General features: G+C 48.1%; 1 protein-coding gene across 19 annotated transcripts in view; it reads right to left on the bottom strand.

Moving 5' to 3' along the window:
- The window catches only part of NCAM1 (neural cell adhesion molecule 1), a 333,434-nt gene that overhangs the window by 6,019 nt on the left and 299,823 nt on the right, over positions 1-27,592 (bottom strand). For 8 of the 19 annotated variants that reach the window (XM_067038955.1, XM_067038963.1, XM_067038959.1 and 5 more), the window contains 3 exons: positions 14,643-14,767; positions 11,078-11,255; positions 1,116-1,323 (listed from right to left, as the gene is read on the bottom strand). In XM_067038955.1, coding sequence (XP_066895056.1) covers positions 1,116-1,323; positions 11,078-11,255; positions 14,643-14,767 — 511 coding nt within the window. Of the gene's footprint in view, positions 1-1,115; positions 1,324-6,117; positions 8,497-11,077; positions 11,259-14,642; positions 14,768-27,592 lie in introns of those variants that run through there. The other 11 variants (XM_067038962.1, XM_067038965.1, XM_067038954.1 and 8 more) reach the window with 2 other exon arrangements.

Raw genomic sequence — 27,592 nt, 5'->3', positions numbered from 1 at the left:
TCCCAGGGAGCTGGGGGATGCAGGGGGCTCCCAGGGAAGCCAGCTACAGCTCAGGCGCCTGTGCCTGGCCCGAGGCTGGGTGGGGGTGGCGGTGGGATCCAGAACGAGAGTCAAGTGCGGCATCTCAGCCCCCACTCTTGCTAGCTGTGTGACCTGCTCACCCACACCTCGGTTTCCTCATCTGGAAAATGGGGCCAATAACAGTCTCTACCTTGCCTAGACGTTATGAACATTAACTGAGATAATGGATATAAAGTGCTTAGCACAGTGCCTGGCACAGTCTAGTGCTCTAGTCGTCTATATTTGTATACATGTAAGTATGTACGCATATGTGTATATGTATATGTAAGTATGAACACGGATAAGTATATGATGTATATATAAGTATATGTGTACCGTATATGTAAGTATGTATACGTGTAAGTATATGATGTATGTATATGTATAAATGTATACATATATGTAAGTACATACATGTATAAGTATAGCTATACGTACATGTTAGTAAAACATGTATACGTATGTGTATATGCATGTACATGCATGTATAAGTATATGATGTATGTGTGTGTATATACAGTGCCTGGCATGGGGTGGTGCTAACAACTTATTTCCTGCTATTTGGCTCAGGATCTGTTTCTCCAGAGATGCTGGAGCACATCCTCCAGGAGGATGCTGGATCGTCCTCCAGGAGGACAGGTATTTTCATCTGCTTTGTTCACTGCTGTCCCCTAACGCCTGGGGATGGTGCCGTGCCCGTAGCGGCTGCGCCATAAATGTTTGTTGAATGAAGGATGCATGAACGGCAGCAAGGCAAGTGTGTCTCTCAAATGCTGACCCCTCCATGGTAGCTCCCCTCCGGGCTTAGCTCTGACACTTCCCCTCATTTTGACCTACGGAGGAATTTCAAACATCTATGCCGTTCTAGATGTGGGGTTCAGTCCAGGTGTCTGCTTTTTAAACAGGTACCCCTGAAGACCATGCTTTGAGAGACAGTTCTCTAATGCTCTGCTCCCCTCGGGGTTTCCAAGGGGGAAGCTAAGGTGGCCCCCTCGCTGGGCCCCAGGCCGGGGCAGGGTCTAGCGCTCCGCAGCGGCGGGCGGGTCTGCACTCACGAGAAGGCGGCTTTGCCCTCCTCCATGTCCTTGCCCTTGGCTCCAGGCCCGGCTTTTCCGCACAGGTTGACGGCGATGCACATGAGCAGGCCACACTTGTTCAGGAAGTAGCAGGTGACGTCCACGGCCACCAGGAGCAGGACGAAGGTGACGACGAGGATGCCCACGATGGCGCCCGTGCTCAGGCCTGAGGTGGGGCTGCCGTTGGCTTGGAGTGGAGGGAGAGAGGGATGGTGTTGGTTAGTACACTGAGATGCAGACCTGGACCTGCCGAGCCACAGCCCTGGGGGTGGGGTAGAGCCCACAGGACGGCTGTGGCATCTGTGCTCAGAGTGACACTTTCCCTCTGGCCTTTCTACCCCCAGGCGTTGAGACAACAGGGTCTCTTTCTATCTTCAAGAGGGAGCGATGGCAGCCTCCTCTCACAGACCAGGGGACAAGGGCACAAGGCACCCACAAGTCAGGAGGAGACTGGGCAATGTGTCTCCATCCCTGCTCTCGACCCACGCTCAGCTGGTCTCCCCGTGAGCCCTGGGAGCTGCCAGGGACAGGGTCCCAGGTGGGGTGACAGAGGGTTCCCAGGGCTTCCTTTGGGCTTGTGGTGATGTCAGGTACAACAAGATGCCCCGTGCACCTCCGTGCTTCCTTCCCCCCCTTTAGGAGCCGCTAGAGGATCCCGACTTTGGACCATATCCTTCTTCATTGCACCAGGAAGACGAACGAAGCTCACTTACTCTGGAGATATGGGGGCCTCGCGAGGCCCAGAGGGCAAGGTGGAAGGTCTGGGAATACTTACCATCTGGGAGCCAGGCATGCTTGGATCAGATTTCAGGAGACCCGGCCGACTCACCCAGAGGTGCACCCACGCACGACAGGCTCACTCACACAGGACACGTGCCCACCACAGACGGATGCACATTCTCCCCTTTGAGCAGCACCCAGCATCCCTGCTCTAGCTGGACTCACTTGAATGACTCAACCTCTGTGTCTTGCTCCCTGGTGTCCATCTAGAATCCCCTGGGGGCCCTGGGCTATTGACGGTATCACAGAAGGACGCCAGGCTCGGCTCCATAGGGCCCCCTCGTGACTGGTGCTAGGTGCCTGCGGTGGACTCCCGACCGCTTGGTCATTCCCACCAGCATCTGGACGGCGGAAGGCTGTGCTGGGGGAAGCAAGGACCCGTGCGGAGCTCTGTGGAAGCCAGTGTGGAAACCATGACCCCAGGCTGAAAAGTGGGTACCCTGCTTCATTTTTCTTCTTCTGGGAGGACAGGCTTCCAGAAGGGGCAACCCCATCGTACCACCACACCTTGTCTGAAGCTTCCTGTGTCCTCCGGACCCACTTGGGTCACCCAGGCCTGTTGACTGGAGACAGAAACCGTGGCCAACACCACCTGGGTCTCACTGGGCCTTTGCTGAATCTGGGCCAGGCCCAGGGGCCTCTGGTCACATCACGTGCCAAATAATGGAAAGAACAGGTAACCCGAGGTGACAGAGATGGGCCACACACTCTGTCTCCATGTGGTTTGTGCTCCTGGGAGGCCTTCTGTGTGTCCCAGGGGCCCTGCTCGGGCATGGCGGGGCTCCTTCAACTGCTGTCCTATTCTGATGGCCCTTATTTCTAACTTCAATTCAGGGTATAGGCCACTGGCCAGCCCGTAAGAGACGACCACTCACAACCTAATTCCTGGCACCCAGGGCTCAGCTGGGCTGCGCCCGAGGAGCTTCCTAGGATCTTGAATATTTTTGGCTACTTGGGACCTTGCCCTTGCTTCCCAGCCCCTCCTCCTCAGGCTCCCCCACTGGTCCCTTTCAACCCCACACTGAAGACACAGCCTGTTCCCCAGGAAGGCCCGAGTCTGGCAACGGGCTCCGCGCTCAGAGGACCCAGCTCTGGCCACTCTGTCTCCGGGCTTTGGCAGCAGGAAACCGGCCACGGGTCCCTGCGGTCAGCTAGAGCCGGTCTCCTCCCCAGAAGCACACCGTCCACTCTGCTTCCCCGTGGTACTCACACATGCACACACAAAAGCAAAGAAAGACACGCAGGCCTTCCTGGTGTTCAGAATACCAAAGCTGCTTCCCTGAACAGGGAAGAAGTACGGCCTTGGGCTTCCTCCCCATCCCGTGACTCAGGGCTGGAGGCCACCTGACACCCATACCTAATCGGTGTTAAGTGCCTACTTCCTGCAGAAGGAGCCTAAGGTATTTTTGTGGGGAAGGAATGTCTGTAGTTTTGGACTCAAAGGCACTAACACCATGTTCTGAGGTTTATACATAAATGTGGTTTTAGGGAACAAGTCAGGTCTCTAAGGAAGAAAAACGAACCACGGCAAAGCCGCTCCGTGTGGGAGAAGCAGCCGATATCCACCTGTGCTCTGGGCTCAGCAGACCCATCAGAGGGCTGCACTGCTCTGAAGGCCAAGGCCAACACCTCCAAGGGCCAGGAGGGCAACAAGACTGATATAAAACAGAAGGTAGGGCGATGGTCTTCTCTCCCATTTGATATAAAATTCAAATTCTTTCCCTTGGTCTAAAAGGTGCTACACGTGCCGTGGACTCTCCCACTCCTCTGACCATCGTAACTCAGGGCACTGAGCGCCGCCTCCCATCCCTGTGCTCTAGCCAGGAGCGACTCCATTCTATCTGCTCACCACGCCCAGACGGTTCCTGTCATAGTGCCTGGCTGATGCCTTGCCTGGAACCCTCCAGCCCGGTCACCCTGTGGTGGCTCTTTGTTCTCCTGCAGGTTCAGCTCAAATGGTACCTTCTTGCAGAGGTTCCCCCCTCCCCTGCCCTGATCTCTTATCTACTCAGGCACCTCTACCCAGTACACATTGCCCTGTTTTATTCTCTTCTTACCACTATCTGCCATTTTCTGTTCATTGACATGCTTTTTATCTGGCTGCCCTGCCCTCTAGAATATCCTGGCAGGTACCCTGTCTGTCTCTTGTCTCCCCAGCATCTAGGACAACCCAACTTATAAGAAATGTTCAAAGAATATTTGTTGAACAAAGGAACAGTGTTTGGCCTTGGAGGTGAGAACACTGTCTCCGAATATTTGAAGGTATATCATGAGAAGGAAGTAGCCTTATTCAGTGTCCCTAGTGGATGGCAACTATGGGGGCAGGAGGCAAACTTGAGCTCACATGAGACAGAACTAACACACGAGAGCTATTTAAGTGTGGTGTGAGCTGCCTTGAAAGAGCTCCCTGTTGCCAGAGGCCTTCAAGCAGAGGCTGGAAAATCCCTTGGCCGGGATACCGTAATGCTCTGGATGAGGTTCCTGCACTGGGCAGAGCCTAGGATAGAGGATGTCTTCAGGTCCTCTTCAACTCTAAGAGCTTGTCATTGCATGTTAGATGTCCTACAGTCTCCGGCACAGGGTACAGATTCCCTAACGTCCATGTCCTCCACAGTGTGTACTGAGCAGGATTTTGTCCTGCAAGACACATGGTAGGTCCCATCTTTATTCGTTGATTCTTATGATTTTATCTTTAGTTGAAAAATAAATACCTTTTAGCATAATGTTTCTCCACCTGCAGCAGAATTCCTGGGGTGCTGTTAAGAATTCAGATTCTGGGGTTCCCCCATTCTACCAAGTCAGACTCTCTGGGGGTGAGGCTTAGGCTCAGGATTTGATGGAGCACCCCAGTGATTCTTATGCACCCCAGACTTTGAGGACCACTGTTTCTAAGTTTTCTGCCTGCATTAAATGAATAACAGCTGTTCCTATGGCTCCCCACCGAAGGATGAGCTGTGCAGTCTTACCTGGTGGCCCTGACCTAACTGATGTACTTGATGGATGGAGAGAGAGCAAAGACCTATCCCCAAGGGACCACCCAGTTCACCATTAAGAGTCTAGACTTCCAGAGGAAGTGAGGTACCCCTCAAGCTGGAGAAAGGATGTGTGGGGGTTTTACAAAAAACTGTAAATAAAGGAAACACCTGATGCCAATGAAAGGGTATCCAAGTCAAGCCAACATTCATTACCTCTTTGTGGCTGTTACAGAACTGTTTAGTCCAGGAAACTAGAAGGACAAAGGTTATCTCCTGCATCCTGCTTAACATTTTACAAAAGGAAAAGAAAACAACTTTGGGGTCTATCTTTGCATAACCTTCCCCTGACCTCTCCTGGCTATGCCATCTGCACACCTGCATACATAGAGTGCTTCCTGGGAGCAGTTCCTCCACAACCTCTGGGCTCAGCGCAGCGCTATGAAGCTGGGGCTGCCCATCCTCTGTGGTTCCTGGTCTGGGAGGTGTCGGCACTGAACACCTGGCTTGCCCGACTGAGACCTACAAGTGCCTATGCTCATAAATGCCTCAAAATGGGAAGATATCTCCCATCTTGCAGTTGAGGGGGCCCGAGTCACTGTGTCACGGGACATCAGTGCACAAGTGCCCCCTCCTGCCTCCGACTCTTGGAACCATTAAGCTGAGGTTCCGGTTCACTCGTCTGCTTGTTCCTTCCTGGAATCTGCTGAATAGACGGCTGGTCTTGGGGCTTTCAGGAGGCATCCAACTAAGTGTGATTATAAACGGAATAGGGCTTGCCAATGAGACCCTTCTCTTAGATGCTCTCTGTCACCATGTCACTCTGTGAAGCCTCTGATATGAAGTCGTGAAGGGAGCCGGGCAATCGGGAGAACCTGCAACAGAGTTGTGGCTCTGGTGGCCCAGCGTGTGCCCCCGATCCCAAGGTGACCACCTTCTGGCTCTGCGAAGGCACTTTGCCCTCGCCCTGTCTGCTGGGGAAAGTCCAAGGCGGCGGCGACCCACAGCAGCTCTTAGGAGAGCTGAGAAAACCGCATCACTCCTCAGGAGGAAGGGAAAGCTATTCCTTTGGCTAGAACGCCATTCAGCAAGCTACGAGTTTGGGGTCCAATTTAAAGGGCTCTCTGGGGCAATCAAAATAATCCAGGTACCTGGGAGGTGGAGGCAAAGGGATTTTGGCACTTTGTAGGATACACAACTATCAAATAAAATCCAAACACGCTGGTGAGTTCACATGAACTGTTATTTCCTTTAATAATGCAAAGGTGTAAACTTCATCAAGGCCTCGCTGATTATCTACACAACAATGTTAGTTAGCATTCTTATTAGTAGAAAAACGTGATCCAAACCTGCCGTATAAATATTCCAAAAGACAAGCAGAGAAGCCCTGTGGCGTGTCCAGAGTGGGAGGCACTGAGACAGGGCGCGGGGGCAGGGCGGCTGAGCGGGGCGGCGAGCATTCCCTCCTTCAGGGCCTGTCTTAGGGGTTCCCGGTGGGGCTGAGGGCTGCAGCCACCCCGAGAGACCTCAGCGTCTGGTGGGAGCGGGCGTGCCGCAATGCTGTCTCCCGAAGGGCACACCATGGGCCTATCTGAATGGGCCCAATGCAATGGCCCCGAAGTTGCTTCATCTGAGGCCTGCCTGGCCCAGAATGAGCTGAGGGAACAGGGTCATGGATGTCAGGCCTCCCCACACTTTGGGCCAGATCTTCAGAAACACAGACATAGGCCCATGCCTATGGGACTGGGACCAGGGTGGGGCAGACCTCTGAGATGGGCCCTCCTGGGTGAATATGCAACTTCTGCTGAAGATGATACCAAGAGCCTGCCGGGAGTCAGGGGACAGGGACGGGTGACCTGCGTGAGGACCATCTCTCCCTCCTTTGCCCTCCTAATGGCCCTGGGATTCTACGCCGGGCCCAGAGGCACCATGGGCCTCTTCTTGATACTCTGCCTTGTGCCTAAGAACCACGTCTGCTCCTGCTGCCGTGGTGGGACGGTTCATGGCGGGGCTGGAGGCCAACGGGGCTTAGGGCGAGAGGCGCTACCCAACGGCTGAGCTGTTGGGTAGCCTGTGGCCTCCAGTGTGGGTACCTGACCCTCTAAACTGCCAGCGCTGGGGACAAGGGCCTGTGCCCACTGACACGGGCAGCTCTGCCCTGCAGACCATAGGATCATTTGGATTCCCAAAGAGAAAGGCTCGTCTTTGAACATTGAAAAATAACAACAGAACCAAAAAGTAAAGAAACCAAAAAGAACAAAAATCAAACTTCTGTGGAGATGCTCAGAGATGAGATATGTGGAATGACATGTGACCACAATGGAGGGGGGAGTTTTTATTCAGGGGAAGGTGCCCCCGAGCTCAGACACTGACACGACTGAGCAGATTCACCCGAGACTCTACGGGGAACTTTAACAAACACACCTCACCTCCTCTCCTGGGCATGTCGGGAGGTACCCCCAACAGCAGAGGGGCAGCTGGCTTCCACCAGAATTTTTTTAAAATGTCATTGAAGCTACTGACCAACAGGGGGTTGGGCCACTCAGACAGTATGACAGGCTGGCTGGGTTCCAATTTATGGGCACTCCCGGCTGGCCCTGCCTTGCGCTCTACTGAGCACGTGTGGGGAGCGGGTGCGACTCGCGCCAGGCTCACAGTGGAGGCTTCCAACCTGGGAGACTGATGCTTACGGGATAATATGGGTCACAGTTGGGCCACATCTGCCAAGACACGAGGTCTGTGGCTGATCCGTAGCCATGCAGCAGGTATCACCCTGACTGGGAGACACGCACTGCCAGGGCCCATAGGTGCTGGGCACGTCCTAGGTTGGCCCTGTTCACAGAGCCAGCGTCGGGTGCTGGTTATACTACCAGGACCAAAGCGCCTCCCAGGTTGTTGGATCAGCCTCAGAAAATACTCAACAAATCTGAGTTCTTCGGCTGCATGGGCAACAGGGTGACTTACTTTGCCCATCATGTCAGCAAAATGCTTGGTGCATCGCAGCGGCCTTACCAGGGGCACTTAAATGCAAGCAAAGCCAACTACGGATTGAAGGGCAGCAGAGAAGCACAGGGTTACGACGGGGACACGGGGTGATTTTAACAATCTGACGCAAGCTTCAGAGAGTACTTAGAAATCCTTCTCTGCTGCATCATTAAGAACCAAAAATGCAACCAGTAGCAGATGTGCAGAAACTTTTCTGTAAACCTAGTGTAATGGTTTTTTGTTGTTGTTGTTTTATGCATATAGAGAGAGAGAGTTTAAGAGAAGAGCTCCCAAACATTTTTTTATACTGCTATGAAAAGGGGGGCAAACTCCTTATGAAGTGGCACAAAAGCATCTGTGAAGGGTAATAAGTCTGGAGGTCCAGGTTTTTCCAATTGCCAAACCTTCCTCTTCCACAGAGAGCTTGGTGGTGTGGCCATGGCAGTCCTGACAGATTCTTCCAAAGGTTGGGGCGGGGGGGCACTGACCATTCTCATAGGAACTGGGCTTTTAGGCAAATTTAGTTTTTTGGCATTCAAGTTCCTAACAGAGCAAGAGAAGAGTCACTGCAGAGAAAAGTAATGAGGCAAAGGAGTAGGACGTGGAGGAGCCTCCCAAGGTCGCTGCACGTGCCAAGCAATGGGTCCCCAGAGAGAATGTGGTTGTTTAAAAACAAATGTGGCAGTGGGGATGTCCCGGTGACGTCCAAGGTGACATGTGTGATGACAGACACAGGAAGGGGAGGGGGAAGGAGGAAAGAGAAGGAAGAGACAGAAACAGAGAAAAAAAAATAGATAAAAAGAAAAAAAAAATAGGTCAAATATAGAAAATGCAAGAATCCAAGGTTAATTCAACTTTGTAAATTAAACTGACAAAAGTTAGAGAAGAGTTCAGTGCGGTATTATCACCATAAGGCCAGTTCCGAAGCTCAGCAAGGCCAGAAGCAGCACAGCAGGGTGAATTCAGGGGTTAGGGGTCAGCGAGCAAATGAAATTAAAGTGAGAGAACAGAAGCCTCCACAGGCAAATACAAGAGTCTCATTAGGAAAGTGTTACCTTTGATAAGGGGAGGTCTCGAGGTCTCTACGATGCAGTCAGGAGTCTCCCCACAGCCTTCTAGTCTCTAGAGCTTTTTACACGTTGGGGTAGAGATGCATCTGATCACTGCAGTATGTGCAGCAAACTGTATGCAAGGATGGGGGCCACCTTTTCAGCAATAAATCGGACTCTTCTTCCTATTGTACAATGCCCCCACCCACAGTGCACTTAAAGAGAATCTAGTTCTGCACTTCTCACCTCCACCACCCACTGACCACAGAATTCCACCGTGAACGTACACCTCCTAATTCAGAGGTTTTATTCGCAGGTCCCAGAGAAATCCAACCAAGCAACCTCCTTCTAAAACCTATGCAGTAGAGCCCGAAGCCCTCTTGGGGAGGTGAGAAGCCCCTCCAACCTTCCCCTTTAACTGGGAGCCTGGGAGATTAGCCGGAAGGACTCTGACAACTCCGGCGGACAGGACTCGGGGGACTGGTCTTCCCAGAATTTCTGTACCTGACACACAGTGGCCCCAACTTCTCCAACCCCAGAAGCTGATGCCGCTGGCCGTACCCAGCCCGGGAACGCAGTGTGTCGGAATCACCACCTATGAAGTCTTACCCGAGGAAATAGATGTCAGTAGAAATCTGTCTCACTGGAAAGGAATCACTCAAGGCTTCTCACTCCCCCATCTCCTTAGTGCCCCATAAAAGCCGAGCAGATCTGGACACTCCCACCAGACTGTCAATTTCAGGGAAAAACGGACCCAAGAATGCAGAGAAAGAAGGGGCAGAGAATAGAGAGGGCCACCTCTATTTGGGTAGCCTATGAAGCAAGCAGTGAGGAGAACATTGTTTACAGTCACAACCCGATGCCTTGGCTTCATCACTGACCATGTGACCAGTGCCTGCAGAGAGACACCCACCCTAGCCTATGCTAAGGGCCCTCCCTGTCAGTGCAGAGGGGAGGGCCATGGACACTTCTCATCTATGGCTGCCAACTCCCTGGGGGCCCACACACATCTATCAGACACACACACTCATGCACAACCGACCATCGGGAAGCACACACTGATCTTACTTTGTTGCTGCTCGACTAACCCACTTCCACGTGCACACAGCCCTGTGTCACAGCAGCCCATGTCCTTTCTGGCCTCTCTCCCTCTGGGAAGAGCAATCGTGATTACTGAGCTGAGAGTTGGGGGCAAGCACTCTAGACAGGACAGGCATAATGGAGGCCAGACGAATGCCACCGGGAGATTGGAGCATCTGCCTACCATACTTGGACACTGCAGCGCGTTTATGGGGACCCCTCCACTAGGCTGCTGCTGTTATGTTCCATGCCCACCTCTCCTGCCTGTGGCTGGCATCTGGCTGCTCTGGAAAAGCAGACAGGGACGATCTCTTTCTGCTCCGAGGAATTAGATCTTTGAGGAGACTGGCCGTCAGCAGCAAGGCAGCTGGGCCAGAAAGCAGAACTCTCACTTTATTCCCACACTTGAGTTGGTCCTGGATCCCTAGAGACAGATCTGCATCTCCTGGGAGAGCCGCTCCCATCCCAGCCTCTAGCAGACTGGACTGCCTTTCATGGATGGGAGTTTCCAGCGTCTACTTTCTCCACTTGTTTCAAGTGGCTCAATTTAATCTTTGTTTCAATTGAGAGGCCCTTGGCAGGGAGGATTTTTAACTAACTAACTGGGCACCATATGTTCCTTCTCTTGGGGTCCCCACAGAGAAGAGATTTGGGCCACAGTTGTGCAGGTAAGCAAGCATCAGATAGGAAGGGCTTAAAAATAGTTACGTGGTCCTTGTATGAAATGGTAGATAGCAGATAAGGCCTCGAAAAGGGATCCTTCCTCAACCAGCATCCAAAGCTTGGCTGGAGCTGCATCTGACGGGTCCCACGGACCGGCTTATCATCAGTCCTCCAAGGCTCAATGACACAGGACCTTCACTCAGGAGGCTTGGCCAAGCCTTCCTGGGGGTCCAGTCCTTCTCAACCTACTGCACAGCTAGGTACAAAGCAAAACTAAGCTTTGCATGGGCAACCGATCATGAGGATGGCTGTAAGCAAGCGAGTTGTCAGGGGCTGTTCAGGCACATTAGGAGGTGCAGCACTTGTGCATTAATTCAAAGCGGGAAACTCACAGAAAGCAAAGCCGTCATACCTGGGATGGCTGTGGGCTGGGCCGAGGTCCTGAACACAAAGTGAGCTGCTTTGGACTTTCCCTGCTGGTTCTCAGCCACCACATAGACCTCGTACTCGGCATTCCAGTCCAGGGACTTGAGCATGACGTGGTCACTGCCAGACGGGAGCCTGATCTCTGGTTTCCATTCGGAGGAGAGCTTCTGGGAGAAACCGGCAAGAAAGATACAAGACACCAGAAAGCTTTAGATGAAATAGCTGCTAAGACCAGCTAACAGGAGGAACATAAGGGAGTCAGTAACGATTGGTGCAAAACAGAAATAAAAACCGAAGCTAGAACGTGGTCTTTATTCTTAACCAGCCCGAAAAACCCAAAGGTAAATGATCTTGCAGGTCAGGAGGTCACCCTTGCGTGCCTGCAGATACAAACAGCGGCAGACTGCCAGTGTGGCATGGGGCCAACTCTTCAATGTCCTGTGCATCACCTTGAGAGCATGCAGGGACCCAAGCTGCACTCTGGAGTGCTGGCCCATGGCCTAAGGATGAGCTAGAAGAGTAATCCAACAACTGTGTTCCTTGTCCTGTTTCAGAATGTTAGTCACACTCAGGTGTGTAACTCACCTCCCTGACATGGGAACACTGCACAGATTCCACTTTTATTAAAAATGAAAACTATCATTTATGGAGCACCCACTACGTGCCAGGCATTGGACTAAAGGCTTTCTGCACATTTTCTCACTGCAACCCTACAACAAGCCTGCCAGTGCTTTTGCCAGGCCCTTACTAAAGCTGATGACGGGGAAGGGAGGGAGAGGTCAGGTGACTTCCCCAAGTCACATGGGCAGTCGAGCTGTGGCCAAGAGCCGCTGGGCCCAAAGCCTTTCGTAGGAGGGAGCTCAACACACATCTGCTGCACTGAACTGGATTGTCCTATTCCATGCAGTGGAATAGGACAATAGACCTGGTCTCTGAGACTGGAGCTGGAGGTGTCACAGGTGTGAGTTCTTCTGTCAGGTCCAAGGCTGAGGTGCCTAGAGCGCCTACAAGGTACACTCAGCTCAGCAGAGCACTGCCCAGGGCATAATTTCAGGCACGAAGCTGGAGTTATAGGTGTCCCTCTTCTCTCAAATATTCTTTCCAGTTCTATCCTACACGTTCGCCAGTGAGTTTGTTCTGGGTGGGAGCCATTGACACATGTCTACTGGATGATGGGCTGCTCCCCGGAAGAGCAGAACATGCTAGCAGTGTCACCTGGAAGGTGGTCTAGCCCGAGGCTGAGGCTGGAGGAAGAGTTACATTACAGGAAAGCCAGCCGTCTTCCCAGAAGAATGCTTTGTACCAGCCAAAGAGATACCTTTAGGAATGGGATAGCACTCGGGTCATGGCCATGACCAGTGTGGGGAAATGCTGGAAGGGGGTGCTCATGTCCTCAGAGTCTAACTGGAAGCCAGGCTATGGCTCTAAGTTGGCTCCTGAGCGTGTCAGCATGTGCCCCATTTGCATTTAAAATGAAGAAATTCAGCTGTTTTTGTCCTCTTTCTCTGAAAGGCTTCTTTCCTTGGCAAACATCATTACAAAAGAGAGAGCCAGAATATAAAGCAAACATTACGTTACGTAATACATATTAATAATATATAATAATAGTAATGTTCAGCAAATATTAGGATTTTGAGGTGGAAGAGAGAGGACAGTCAAGGTTGTCGAAGTCTAACATATCCCAGTGTTTTGCCCCAGCTGTCTTTTTAAAGCAGGCCTGCCTGGCACAGCTGGGACGGCTCTTCTGGAACACTGACACCTGATGTGGCCTCATAAGGGAGATATTTCCAGCCCCAGCCTTCATCATAGCAGTGATTATCACAGTTACCATGTACAGAGTTTTCCAAGTGTCAGGCACATTTCAGGTTCTTTGTTTATGTTATAACTAATCTTTACAACTGCTCGATAAGCTCTCCCTATTTTATTGATGGAGAAATGGAGATTATGGAAGACTGGGTGACCTGTTCAGGTCCCATGCCTCTAAATGGTAAAGCTGGAATTGGGTGGCATGTCTGTTGGGCCACATCAGCATAACAACACATAACAACATCCTCCCCCACACTGCCCACTTCCATTGGGCTCCATGGGACCACCTGCCCAGTCCCTGCCTCCTACTCCACAGCAAAGAAACCACAGGGACCTCTCAGATGGTGGTGCCTCTGGGCTGGGCCTTAGGAAAGTCAACTGAGGCTCCTCCTCCAACATCAGGCTCACACCTGACTTCACAGTTAAGTAGGAGAGGGCTGAGTGGACTGACAGGCTGCCCAGCAGCTGAGACGTATGCCCGGGAGGGCTCTGTGCTGTACGGACTCTCTGTAAACATAACCCGGTTAGGGCTCCCATGGCACTTCAAGCAGGGCTGATCAAAAGGCAGAGAGGGAGTAAGTCAAACTTCCTGGGAAAAGCCTATTTGGGGGGCTATCTGAAGGAAGAAAACTCCTCTCGAGTTCATCATTTTCTACAGGCAAGAAATCCTAGCAAGAGGCTATTTCCAATGCTCAGATGCTGCCTCTAAACCTCTCAGCAATTGGTTGTGGAAGGCAATGGCCAAGGGTCATTCTAAAACCAAATAAACCAAAAAAAACAAAAAAACACAATGGGGTGATTTTCAGTTTGGGGGTCGGAGATGACAGGTGGAATGTCGGAAATCTTAGATGGGTGGTGGGCAAACCCAGAAGAGAAGGCTTAAGGCCAGGCTCACTGGTAGCCAGACAGCAGGGTGACAACAGCTCAGGTGGGCTGCACGAGCACTGGGGGTGGGGTGAGGGAAGGAGCTGGTTTAGGACCTGAGGCAGCCCAGGCCGGGAGCTAAGGACCCCGTCTCTTCAGGCACACAGACCTGGATTCAAACCCTGGCTGCCTGGCTGTATGAGTCATGCGGTCACTGACACGCACTCACTTACTTCCTCTGTAAAGTGGGGATAATCATTAAAACCAACTTCGTAAGGTTCTTGGGGAGAAGAAAATGCATGTGATCGTGGGCCTGCATGCCTGGCCTATGATACACACTTTATCCAAGTGTGATTATCAGATATCAGTATGTTATTTGCAAAAAGTACTGGGTGATGGCAAGATAACTTCGTAGAAAAATTTAGGAAGCAGAAAAATCAATCATGGTATGGACTTGTCATCACCAAAATCATTTTAGAGGTTTTAAAATGGTCTCAGTGTGTTTATCCATGCTGTATGTAGCACAGCAGACCATATTCATTATCCTACGATAAACCATAATGGCAAAGAGTATTAGAATGTATATATATGTGTAATGGAGTCACTTTGCTGTACAGAAGTAATTAACACAACGCTGTAAATCAACTGTATTTCAATTAAAAAATATAAAATAGGGGACTGAAAAAAAAAATGGTCTCAGCGTAGATATGACCTAAAGGCTGCAAGTCAATCTTGTTATGTAAAACCCTAACCTGGACCCAGGAGCCACCTGCCAGGCACAGAGGCCGTCCCTGCCCCCCTGGGCTTTGCACCCTGCTGCTCCAAGAAGGCAGATGTCAGGGTTGCGGGGTGGTGTGGAGCCCGGGAAGGAGGCCACTCACCGCTCGGTACTTGACCAGGTAGTGTCGGATCGGGGAGCCGCCGTCATCCTGCTTGATCAGGTTCACCTTAATAGAGTTTCCATCCTCTCCCATCTGCCCTTCGAGCTTAGGTGCACTGGGTTCCCCTGAAACAGCCACGTAATTCGCATGACATTTTCATCCACAAAATGAAAACCCAATCCATCAGAATGGGATGTAGTGATGGGCTGGGGCTGGCCTCTTGCTTTCTCAGCAATTCAAATGGTTAAAAAGCAATACATAGAAAACTCTGAATTCCAGTTGGATGCCTCAGACTTAGCCCAAAGTGAGAATGTCTTTTGGGAATGTTCTGGGAAGCTGCCCTCCCTACTAGCATAGTCCTTTTACCATTTTAGAGAGAAGTGGTTTTTTGGTTTTGTTTCGTTGTTGTTTTTTTTCCTGTCACGGGCTTGTATTTTCTTTTAGCTGCTCTTACAACTGCAGATTTAACTTTTATGAACCTGGTACATTTTGAGGAACAGCCTGAAATATGGGAAAATGTAAGCATTTAAGGAGAAAACTTACGCCCATAAAATAATTTTTCAAAGCAGCCCAGTTTTTTTTTTTTCCCTGGATATATGATTCATCCCAGCGGTCTAATCCCTAACTGGGGGAGAATGATGCTGCATTCGTGTGAACATCTTTGTATGAATTAAATTTTATTACTTAGATTCATTAAAAAAAAAATAATGAGTTTCCAGTTGTGATTAAGTAAAGCACGAGTTGCTGTAGGCAAGTTTCTTGTAAGTATCCTGCATTTGCAGCCTGAGTGATAATCCTTGGGACCTTGTATTAATGGAACGATCATTAAAGTCTTTTTATTTGTGAGAAGAGAGAGGGAAATATGTCTTTAGCATTTCTCAGCAGAAAAAAGTCAATGTTTCTCTTTTCCTTGCAGTAGACCTCTGAATCCAAGGTCGAGAAGAAAGATGAGCTTGTATGTGACAAACTACCAGGTCTGGGATGGTTCTTCAGGAAGATGCCGATTTACTTGAAGGGAAACTATTTCATTAGTCTATGTTGAAAGCAATGAGATGAGAGAACATCTGTTATAAAAAGTTAAAGTGAAGATTTAAAACACTTGGGAACCCTGTACTTCCCGTGCAAAGCATCTCTGTATCTATTGCATGACCTCAGACAGAAAATTTGGAGAGCCTATAAAACAGTTACCTTCTGGGTGGGCTGTCCTCGCTTGTCCTCTGGAAGAGAGAATCACAGACATGGGATAGGAGAGCCAGGGGAGGCTTGTCACTAGGCTTTGGGCCTCATCACTCACAGTGTACCTTTGGTAATTTAATGAGAAGGCTGCTGGTGTCCAGCCCACTGTCCTCACTCAGCTACTCTGAGAACCTACAGTGGCCGAGTGTCCTACTTTTCCCTTTGAGACAAGGAGGACCCAGAGACAAAGCTAACGAGTGCCCTGCTACTTGGCCTGGGTCAGCAGCACGCACACCACCTGGAAGCTCAATTAACAGGATCGCAAGGCGATCTTGGTGCACGCGTACTAGTCATGGGGACACATAAAAGCAACAACAGGGGCCTTCCCTGGTGGCGCAGTGATTGAGAGTCCGCCTGCCGATGCGGGGGACGCGGGTTCGTGCCCCAGTCCGGGAAGATCCCACATGCTGCGGAGCGGCTGGGCCCGTGAGCCATGGCCGCTGAGCCTGCGCGTCCGGAGCCTGTGCTCCGCAACGGGAGAGGCCACAACAGTGAGAGGCCCGCGTAATGCAAAAAAAAAAAAAAAAAAAAAAAGAAAAAAAAAAGCAACAACAGGGAGGCTGTGTAATCTTAATGTCTGAGGGATAAAGTATTGAGGAAAATTTGTGCTTATTATTTGTTTTCTTCAATCAGTAATTAAGGAAAAAGAAAAAGAAAAAGATAAATGGGCTTCAGGCGAAGACCTGTCCTGCTTTTACGCCACTATCTAGCCACCAGCACCGACTATTCAGTGGAAAATACTTAGAGATCTGGTTTAGGTAATGTCAAGGTGTGTACGCTTCTCAAATTCTTTTGGACCATTTGAAGTCTTAGATAATATTTCAACCATGTCTTATACCATTAGAGATATCCAGTGCCAAAAAGAAATTCAAAGTGGAGTTTATTTTAGAGTAGGGAAGGAGGTCTGTGTAGACTCAACAATGCTGAACAACGGAATAGGAGATACAGTAGAACTTTACAAATTCTACTCTCTTGCTCAGTTAGAGTGACCTCCTCGTCCCGGTTAGCCTGTGACTTTCCAGGCATTAGCACTGCAAGTCCTTTACCATGGACAAACCCTTAGTCCCAGGTGAAATGGGATGTTGGTGACCCTGGACTGAATGAAGACTTACATTAATCATTATAACTTTCTGTATTTAGAATTGCAACACTGACTCTGGGATTAATGGTCTCTTTGCCTTAAGAAGGAGGGAAGGAGGTGGCATCAGCTGTCCTTCCAGCACACCCACCAGGCAAGGACCTAGTCCTTCCCCTGAGCCTCCTAGGAAGGGAAATAGAGATTATTCCACTGGGTCTTCTCTGTCTGTACCTTCCTTACTATTTTCTCTCAGACTTGAGACCTATGGCTCTCCAAGGCTGAATCAATACCGCAAAATACTGAACCCTGCTTTGTGGGGAGTGTCTAGTTAGAAGAGGGGCTTTCTCCGATGTTGTGAAGCTCCCTTTAGAACTGATTGCTAAGGATGCCACAGTGGACCTCAGGGGGTCTAGGGCCTTGGCTAGGTCATTGCCTCAGTCTCCACATTTGCAAAATACCAGATGCTCCCGAGGGCTCCTCCTCACTCTGATATCACCGTGACACTGTGACAGTCACTGTGCTAGGATGAGCTGTCAAGAACACCTTGGCTATTTTCATGATGCTGTAAAACACAGAGCCCCAAATCTAGGACGTTCAGTCAATTTTAGGGAGATGCACCACAAGATCAACAATTCCATATCACTTAGGCACAGAGATGCCCATTTTTTCTACAATTTAAAAAAAGTCATCTCAAACAATTCCTGTCTTTGAAAAAAAGACTCGAAGAGTCTTCAAAGACATATGAATAAAAATCTAGCCAAGGAATCCCTGCAAAAACCAAGAGCCCTGATGAAGGTGCTGTCCTATTTTTGGATTTATTTCAGAAAAAAGTATAGCAGGAATCACAGAGAAGCCACTAAAAATTATACCACAGTTAGAACATGGTTCTAACATTTATAGAAGTTAGAACACTATAATTTGCCACCATTTTAGCTGAGTGACTACCACGTCACTCTGATGTGTATTGCTTTCTCATAGAATTTAGAGTATTTTACATCATATCATTTAGAGTGCTTTAAAGATAATTTATTCACCAAATGCACATTCAGTACATACTAAGTACCGGGTAGTCCATTAGGCTTTCGAGTTTCAAAGGTGATTAAGACAAGGTTTTGTTTGCCAAATGAAAAAACTTAGTTATTCAATTCTTTGCATGGTGGGGCCTTTGTACAGAAATCTAACCCTTCCTATGACAGTATTTCTAAAGGATGATCCCATTCAACTAATATCATAGAGATCTGGACCAACGTTATGGCCATGCAACTTGTTGTAAGTACATACAGATGTGGAAAGAGCAATATTTGTTTAATCGATGTCTTACTCATCTTCAAATGTTTACTGGCAGCTAATTTTTTTTCAAGATTAGAAATGGGGTTAAAGAAACGATTTCCTAAGCTCTCTGCAAAAAAGAATGTTCCAGCCACGCCTGAGGAGGGAGGGTTTGACACCAAAGAAATGGGCCTGGCATTCAGGAGGCTTGCTGCTTTATTGAACACATTAAGAGAGGAAATTATTTAGAGGGTCCCAGCATACACTCTGTTCTGAGATGGCTGCTCTGATTGAAATCATTACGGGTAATTTCAGCAAAACCAATATTGTAATTATTTGTAAATGTTGGTTTGCAATTCAGCAGAAATCGGCAGGTGGCTCCAAGAAAACCCCTGGGGTTAATTATACCCTTTTGAGTTTAGCTTCAGCCACGAGTCAAATTTTTTTCCCTAAATATTTTATGTAAAGATTAAAACAGTGGTATTCATAAAAATAAACCTTGTCAATAACAAATATGAAATATCAGGCAGTTCTGGTATTTTCTAGAAGAATGTAAATCGTGTATGCAAGAAAAAATAAAAGAATGTAGCAGAGAGACCGCATACAGTCAAAAATATTACTGGCAGGTCCTATAAATTCCCCTTAGAAACCGTAATTGAAATGTGTATTTCTGGCCATGTAGATTGCAGGTTCTTCTTTGTAATTATGGTGCTACTGGCCCTAAAATCAGAGTCAGCTTCACGTCTTTCTCCTCGTCAGCAGAAGCCCTGGGACCAGAAAACTACTGCTGGATATGTGAATTCCACAACAAAAATTCTAGCAAACCCAGGGCCTTTGAACAGCAACTATGAATTCTGGAAGGAAAACAATATTCTACTTCTCACTCAAAAAGCCCAAGGACCAAGAGCTGTATGTTCTGAATGAAATGCTGAGTGGCCAATAGGCTGAGACAGGCTGGACCTGGGTTCTGTCTTCACCCACTTTGTTTTCTCTCCCATCAGGACCCACACAAGTTTTGGTGCATCTGAGAAGAACCCAATGATGGTTGTAGGGCCTGCATTAGAATCTTTTACTACCAAAAAGGATTGTCTGGCATTAAAAATACTGTTCGTTCTGTTTCTCCTAATGCCTGTTCCCCTTTACTGATTATTTCTTATAAGCAATTTGAAACTGTTTTAAAAAGTCCAAAATGTATGATTAAGCTGTTCTGATATGATGCTTGTTTGATGTTTCCAATTCAAGAACGTTTAAAATTACATCAAGAAGTTCGAAGTTTGATTGGTCCTTATGGGATCAGTAAATTACCAAAGGGAAACAGGACTTAGTTATTAGACCACCAACTCTCCTTCCTCAGACCAACCTCTTAGCCCTAACGTCAAACAGACGAATGTGATCTATGCCACATACACTCCTGGACCCTCAACATCTCCCCGATGCTGCTTTGGCAGCCTACCTGGCTATTCTAGTCTAAGGTGGTTTTCCAATACTCCCAAAGAGCAGCCTGCAGTGCTTAGACTGGCATCCATTTGTCTCGAGCGTCGCTCCCCCAAATCAGGCCTTTGGAACAAAGCGTTCTTTTTCTCCTGAGCGCTTGTCTCTCAATTGTTAAGGATTTGCTACGCTAGCATGACCTGACTCTTTGCCATCCTAGTCCCTGGCTCTGGGGACTGCTGGGGTACAGAACGAGCGGGTATGGGCGTGGCCAGGTCCCCCACTTCTACAGAGAAAGGATGCTTGGCTCTCTGCGGCCAGGCTCATGGAGGCATCCAGTCCACAAATCTTCCCAGCGCGAGTTTTCTTGGGGATTGTGAATGGGAGTGCGTGCTGGGGGTTGAGGGGTGGGGCGGGGGGGAGGACGAATTAAACAGCAACAAATGAACTCTGACAGACCGAACCACAAAAGTATCAATTCCCTTCTCGTGGGTGTCATGAAAACACCAACGGATTCATTGATCAACTATCTTTGTTTCCTCATCCTAAAAAGAAAATAAGACCACGAAGGTACGGCTTGTGGTTATGGGGGGCCGATCCAGGCTGAGGAAGTTAACACAGAAATAACTGCCGTCACCAACAATTAACTTGGCTCCTGCCTCCGAGGTCACAAGGTGGGTGCGTGAACCTCTCCAACGCTATTTCATGGACGTGAGATTCGTTATTAAGAAGTATGAGGCTCCTGGGAGGTTTTAGCACTCATACTGGTCAACCCCAGGGAGACAGTCACTTTCTGGGCCCCGCGGTACCTGCCCACAGGATTCGGGCTGATATACATCACTGCCTTGGTCCCTTCATTGCTAGCTTTCTATCCTGGTAACCACCAGTGCTTGGCATCCTTAGGAATAAAGGCAATTAGAGCAGAACCCCTGGTGAAAAGTCTATGTCGACCTGCCAAAGACCGTGGCAATCCAGACACACAGCTGTAAAAAATAAAGGAGGGGGCCGTGGAAGGGATGGTTAGTGATGTTTTCAATCTAAGAAGGAAGAGTGGGTGTTAAAGAGTTTAGTTCATCAGAATCAGCATTTCCTAGTACAAGTCAGTATCAGTAGCTAAAGAAAAAAAGATCATTATAAATGGGTGGGGAGGGATCCATGCTCAAACATGCAGCACACGAACAGGGGGATGCAGGGGGCATCTCATCACATACATGCTGGTGGGAAGGGCGTCCCATTTATGCAGAGTCCTCGGTGGCTGATGGAGGCATGGAGGAAGCAGGACCCAAAGTTATGTGATGTCATGATACCAGAAATGAACTTTGGCATCAGGGGCTCAGATTTACACTTCCAAGGAACCCATGCCTGTGCCCTTGGGCCACGTGTCTGAGCTTCCCTGCCATGGACCCCTCCCTGCAGAGCTCTGTGGGCTCAGGGGCCAAGTGGCCCTGGGCTGTGCTCAATGCCAGTGTTCATCTCCCTTCTTCTGGATGGAAACCGAAGGTGCACGGACACCTGGCATATGTTCATCACATTGTAGGCAATTTTGCGGGGGGGCGGGGGGGCGGAGGGTAGTGGACACTGGATTTAATCTATTGTGGCCACTGTTCACTTAAACCCTCTTCATTAGGCTTAGCTCACCTGAAACCCTTACTAATGCCCAGAGGAACCATCCCTAACTAAGATTTACTTTTCTCTTCTGTAAATTTTATTTGCTCCAGCCTCTCCATTCCCTTCAATTTTATTATTAAAGGCCATTTCCTGCTGCTTGTTGCTCATCTGAGTAACCGTCCTCTGCCTGCCCCCTTGCAAATGGCAGGAGAGGGGTGGTTTGATGAGGGGGTGATCACGCTTCGGAATTCCACAGGCTCCCGAGGTGATTTTTTAGTACTGGCCAAATTTTCTCCTGACAGCCAAGACCACTGCTAAGGTGTGTTTCTAGGGCAACTGTGGGAAACACCTACAAACGCTTCTAGCCTTGCTTAGAATGTCTGCAAGAGATCTCTCCTCAGAGGTGTGAATGAGCTTCTACCTTGCACTTCACTCTGAATCACAGCATTGCACAGAAATGACCCAACTTGGTTTTACAGAAGAAACGAAGGGGTTTCAACCCAATATCTGCTTACACGTCCGCTTTCAGGGGAAAGGTTCAGCCTCTGAGCAGTCACCCCAAGTCTGAAAAGAGCTTGTCTCCCTCAGGGAAATAATGAAACCACATTTTTGTGTGTGGGGGACTTGGAGTTTATACAATCATAGGTTCCCAATGTTCTTTCCTCTGCTCTAAGACTCACAGATTAAGATAATTTTTTAAGCTAGGTCCAAGTTTTTAGCACTATAGAGGTTCCCTGCTTTTGGGGACATCCCTCCTTTATTTCATACGATGTAAATGTTAAACATCTCCTTTTTTGGAAACGAGGATGCCTCCAATCGAAGACCCTGTCCAGGAGTCTGGCTGTAAATGGGACTAAACTGGGGCACGGTGGCCATGCCCAGAGAGCTGAAGTCCTCAGAGGGGGTCAATGCAGAGGGCGAGGGGTGGCACATACAGGGCTCACACACGTGGGGTGCATGGGACACAGGACAGACCAGGGACAGAGCACATGCGAGACGAACGGCCGATGGTTTTGTTCGTGTGGATGTCGCCCAATCAGCTCTCAGAGAAGCGAGGTCGCCGGGGACCCCTTGCATGCACGGGCACCCTGAGGGGGTTACTGGTGTTAGTTTCGCTTTTGTGATCAGTTTAGCCCGTGTGTGTCTCAGGTTGTGACGTGAAGTACAAATTTTCAGTTAGTCACGCGTGTGACTCCCAGGGTAGGTTTGAATGGGTGTTTGATTTTACTGGTAGAAGTGGTGAGCAGAGGCTTCCTTTACTCTTCATGGTAAATAAGAAATGTTTTTAAAAGGTTGTGACAGTCACAATATTAACTAATTATTTTGTCACCCCTATGCGCTTAATTAGGCTATAATTTTTTTTGCCTTTGCTGCAAGGGTCAATTGTGTGCTTCTGGATTACATGGATCTCCAGTCATGGTAATTGTCAAGTGACTTTTGCTTTGATTTTTCTTCCCTCCTGCCTGGAGTGGGAGGCGGGTCACTTTTCAAGTGACCCCTCGGCCATCACAGCCAAACTGCTCTAATTCCAAATTCTTAAATCTCTCATTTCAGAAAGTCCTCAATCTGCATGAATTTTATGAAACTCTCTCATTGGTTTTGAGCAAATACAACCTTTGGGATTGATACGTTTCTCTCTGTAGCAAAGTTATGTTTTTATGGAAATGTGACATTTTAGAGCAACTGTGGTTTGTAGAACTACAAAAGTTAAACAACAATGCAAGAAAGCTCATTTGCAACATTGCTTTCTTGGAAATAATGTTTATGAGCTATCTGGTAAACATTCAAAGGTGCAGATTCTGCCGTGGCTAGAGTGATTTTACTGTAGCCAAATTTCTTGAAGCAAACCATTAAACCGAAGGCTGTCATGGTATCAAATTGTCATGTAAAGGCTACGAAGGATGATGAATTCTGGATGTGCGTTGATTGAGAACAAGAGGAAATCTCTCAAATGGCTTTGCTTAGGAAATCCGAGACAGGAAGAAATGAGTGGGCCCTACGTGCCAGGCTGTGGTCCCAGATTTATTTCACTAATCAGAACAAAGAGTTTTACCTTCTGTTCACCAGCGTGGACGACATCATCAGCACCATGCAAGCCACATGACAAAGTCACATGATACGCACGCACATGATTGGTTGAAAGGAAAGTGGAGGAGATCACATGGAAAATACAAAAAAATTAAAAACTGATGTAAACAATGGGCAGGGAGAAAAATCAACAACAAAATCACAGACTAAATAAAAGGAGAAATTAAATTAAATTAGCAGCATATATAGGAAACATTGGAAGGGCAGTAAAACTGCCCAGAAATAGAAGACTAACAAATCATAAAGAGCATTTGGTTAACAACACCAATAAGCATTAGCTATAGCTGCAACACTGCATATTAATACCACATCAAGGAGCATGGAAACTTGTTTTGAAATGGGGAGGTGTCTCTGTCAGGACCCAGATGCCAAAGTCAATCCAGGAGACTGCTGAAGGAGAAGGACAAGGCAAGTTATTCTTCACAGATTCCAGAAATGTCTCGGCATCCTTGGAAAACAAGGGCAATGAAACAGAGCATGGTCATGAAGGAAGAGTCCCATGATTTTTAAGGCGCAGACCGTGTGCCCTGGAAGAACAAAATATTACATTACATTAAGGAGTCATTTCATGTTTCCTTTGGCGCAATGAGGAGGCGGGTGTGGAATGAGCGAGGGATGGAGGATGCAGGCAGAGATCTCATCTCACTGCCGTATTCGTCTACCCATGTTATCCTAGGGGCCACCGTGAGATAACCCCAATCAAGACACATATAAAAGAAGAGGCCACTATTTTGTTCTCTACATCTGTGAGTCTGCTTCTTTTTTGTTAGATTCACTAGTGTGTTGTATTTTTCAGATTCCACATATAAGTGACATCATACAGTATTTGTCTTTCTCTGTCTGACTTATTTCACTTAGCACGATGGGTACCAGTGGGGAAGAGGTACAAACTATTTGGTTTAAAATAAGCTACAAGTATATATTATACAACACAGGGAATATAGCCAATATTTTATAATAACTATAAATGGAGCATAACCTTTAAAAATTGTGAATCACTATATTGTACACCTGTAAATTACATAATATTGTACGCAGCAACTATACTTCAATGAAAAAACAGTTAAGTAAAGAACCATGAAGTAGTATAATAAAGATTCTAACAAAATAATTTTTTTAAAAAAGAGGCCAGTGCAGAAAGGGAATAGGTTTCCTTCCGGAGGTTGAGACCATAGCTCTGTCAACACTGAACAGCAGAAACTGAACCCCTGGCTCAATGAGCTAAGAATTTGACATGAAACACATGCTCGGGCATTTGCGGATACAGTTATCTCTTTAGACTTGTGGTGAATGGATAAGACACGAGTTTGGTTTTTACAATGAAAAAAACAGCTTTCTTGTTTGGATTTGCCTATACTACTCCTTTTTGTCCCATGCTATATTTACATCTGATTTGTTACTGAGTGATTCTGCATCAACAAAAGGCCTTTTGGGTTTCCCACCTTAACTTGCACAGGCCAAGGGGCGTTTTGGCTATTACCAGTTGGCGCTAAGAGAGGAGGAGGGCAACGAAGGAAGGCGAAGATACCTTCCTGCCCAAAGCACACCAATGTTTAAAAATGATTCGAGAGAAATGCTTTAACCAACTGACACAGTCCCATGCCACTGTGAGCTAATAGGAGTGTTTGCTTCTCACTCTCTGACACTGCACAGGGTCTGGCACATTCCGAGCAAGGATGCCTGCAGGGATTATAGACAACTGAGCAGTTTCTCCTTTGATTTTACTTAGGCTACCTTCATTCATTCATAATTATAAATGAATCAATACACACACAGAGAAGCAAATATAAAAGACATTATTTATATTCAACCCTACTGACTCACTGCCGATTGATGGATTTGGGGATGCTTCCAGCTACTCTGCTGTTAGTGTCACTGCAATTCACGTGTGCTCCGTTCTGCCTTACAGTCGAGAAACATGTTCATGCTAAATACGGGCTGCTGCCCAATCGTGACTGTCTTTCCTTTATCCCAGTATCCACTGGGACCTACAATTCGGGTCAGTAGTCAAGTGGTTCAAAATAAAGAAGACTCAAACTTTCTTCTCTTTGCGTGTCACTGCTAATCATTTTACCTGTGGGAAGAAATGCCTGATGTTTAAAAATTAAACCTATGTCAGGGGAGAGATACCTAATTCCTCCTTAAGGAAAAATCTGGATTCAAGATTCTGTTTTCTTTCCAGAGAAGACCCACTTACAGTGAGACACCTTAAATATGACCCAAGTTGTGCAAATGCATTGTGTAGCCTTTTTGCGCTATGCTCTGCACAGCACACACACTGCACTCAAGCTGCAAAGGACTAGAGCATGGCTGTTAGCAGATGAAGGGGTGCTGTTAATTTCATTCCTTTTCCAAATGCAGAGCAACCCACCACCTGAATTAAACCCATGTGAGCACAGCTCATTGTCGCCTGCTCTGCTCTGCTCACAAAATGTAACCTCAAAAGCATCAGGAATTAAAATTCACTGCAGCACGCACACGGAGAGAACACCAAGAAAGCAGACCCTCAGCTATGTTCTGCAGTAGAAAAGAGAACCACTCCGTGCAACACGCAGAATCTCTTTTCTTCTCTGTTCAATTATGTATCAGAAACCCTGGCCCAGGGAGCAGAGTGGGAGCTGTACTTTGCATTCTTGCTTTCTGCCGTCTGCTCTGATTACTCTTAACGGGACGCACGTCCTTTTTCCTGTGCACTCAGAAGTAGTATAAAATCTAAAACGCGCACACAGCTGTGGACACACACACACATGTTCCAGTTGACTTGTCAGGGGCTTTAAGGCCTGACACACAAGCCCACATCATTAGAGCGTTATAAAGACTAGCTTGGAACGTGTTACAGACCGTGATGAAGAGTAACGTTTTCCGTGATGGGAAAGATGGTACAGTCTGGCCATCAGTAGATGAATTCCAGAACTTTCATCTAGACTTTCAGCTCACAAACTTGACAGAGCCTGGTTATGCTTTTTGAGGCCATAATTTTTCTAGCACAAGGGAGGCTAGAAGCCCCTCTCCTTCCCCGCGTGCTCGGGGCACACACTTCCACACTCCGCAGGAGGCAAAGGAGGGCGCGCTGTCAGGGAGAAGAGGCTCCCTCCTTCCTCACCCTCTCCCTTTCCCCGGGCAGCCAGCTTCTATTCCTTCCCTCCTTGTTCTCAGTCTTTTAGCGATTCTATTTTCGCCTCTGTGTGTGTGTGTGTGTGTGTGTGTGTGTGTGTGTGTCTGAGGGGGAGAGACAATGAAAGCTGGGACGAGATGCTCTCCTTTTGTCTCCTCGGCACTTCTCTAATCATTTTCTGGTTTTTTAACTTGTGGGTAAACTTGGAAAAGTCTCCTTGTGCACAGTTTTCTTCAAGAATCACCCCAGTTCTTTTGGTGACACTGGGTCTGCTCTCTTGGCCAGGCAGACAGCATGCTTAGGGACCCACACCAGGCAAGGAGCCTCCGTGCATGCACAACTGTTGCTTTCAGCACTCGGGGGGGGGGGGGAACCAGGGACAGCACTGTGACCCAGGAGTCAGCTCTGCCACAAGCAGCAGCCTGGCCCATGGCAGCTAAGCTCTGTACTCACTAGATGGTTTGGTGGTGGTAAGGGCAGGAAGAGGCCAGGTTGCTATGGAAACATGAAGGATGGAAAGGGCACAGAAAGGTGAAAGAGGGAACGGAGATAAATTAAATTTATAAATACATATCTATGTGTGTGTATATATATTAAGGCATTATTATAAAGAAAAAAGAGATGGTGAAGCAGGTATTCTCTCATTTCCTTCTTCCCTGATTTATCAATATGAATGTAGGTGTTTTAAAGAGATGATCAGTGATTTTGCTGACAAATTATTCTCACGTAGCAAGAAGTAACATAACTCTCACTTATTCTTACTATGAATTCCAGCTACTATGTGCTGGGCACTGTATTCTGTGTTTTTCATACTTAATCTTTCATTATCATAAATACCTATAGAGTAGGTAGAATCTATCCTTCCTTTGGGAGATAAGAAGTTTGAGGTTCGGAGAGGTGGGAAGACTCTCAAGGTCATGGAGTTATATACAGAAGTAGTGGAGCTGGTATTTGAACCCGGTCCCCAAACCTGAATTCCTGCTGCTACAGAGTCCACTTCCTGGAAAGCAGTGTGTGGGGTAGGCGGGCTTGTTTCCTTCCAAGTCAAGTAGATGCCCCAAAGGGCTCTGAGCTTGGGGCTTGAATCACTCCCGAGGCTCCACCCAAGGTGCAGGGCTTCTGAGG

The sequence above is a fragment of the Kogia breviceps genome, chromosome 7 (genome assembly GCF_026419965.1).
Source record: "Kogia breviceps isolate mKogBre1 chromosome 7, mKogBre1 haplotype 1, whole genome shotgun sequence".
Taxonomy (NCBI): Eukaryota; Metazoa; Chordata; class Mammalia; order Artiodactyla; family Physeteridae; genus Kogia; species Kogia breviceps.
The sequence above is the reverse complement of the archived record's forward strand: the minus strand, read 5'-3'. Positions and strand labels throughout refer to the sequence as shown.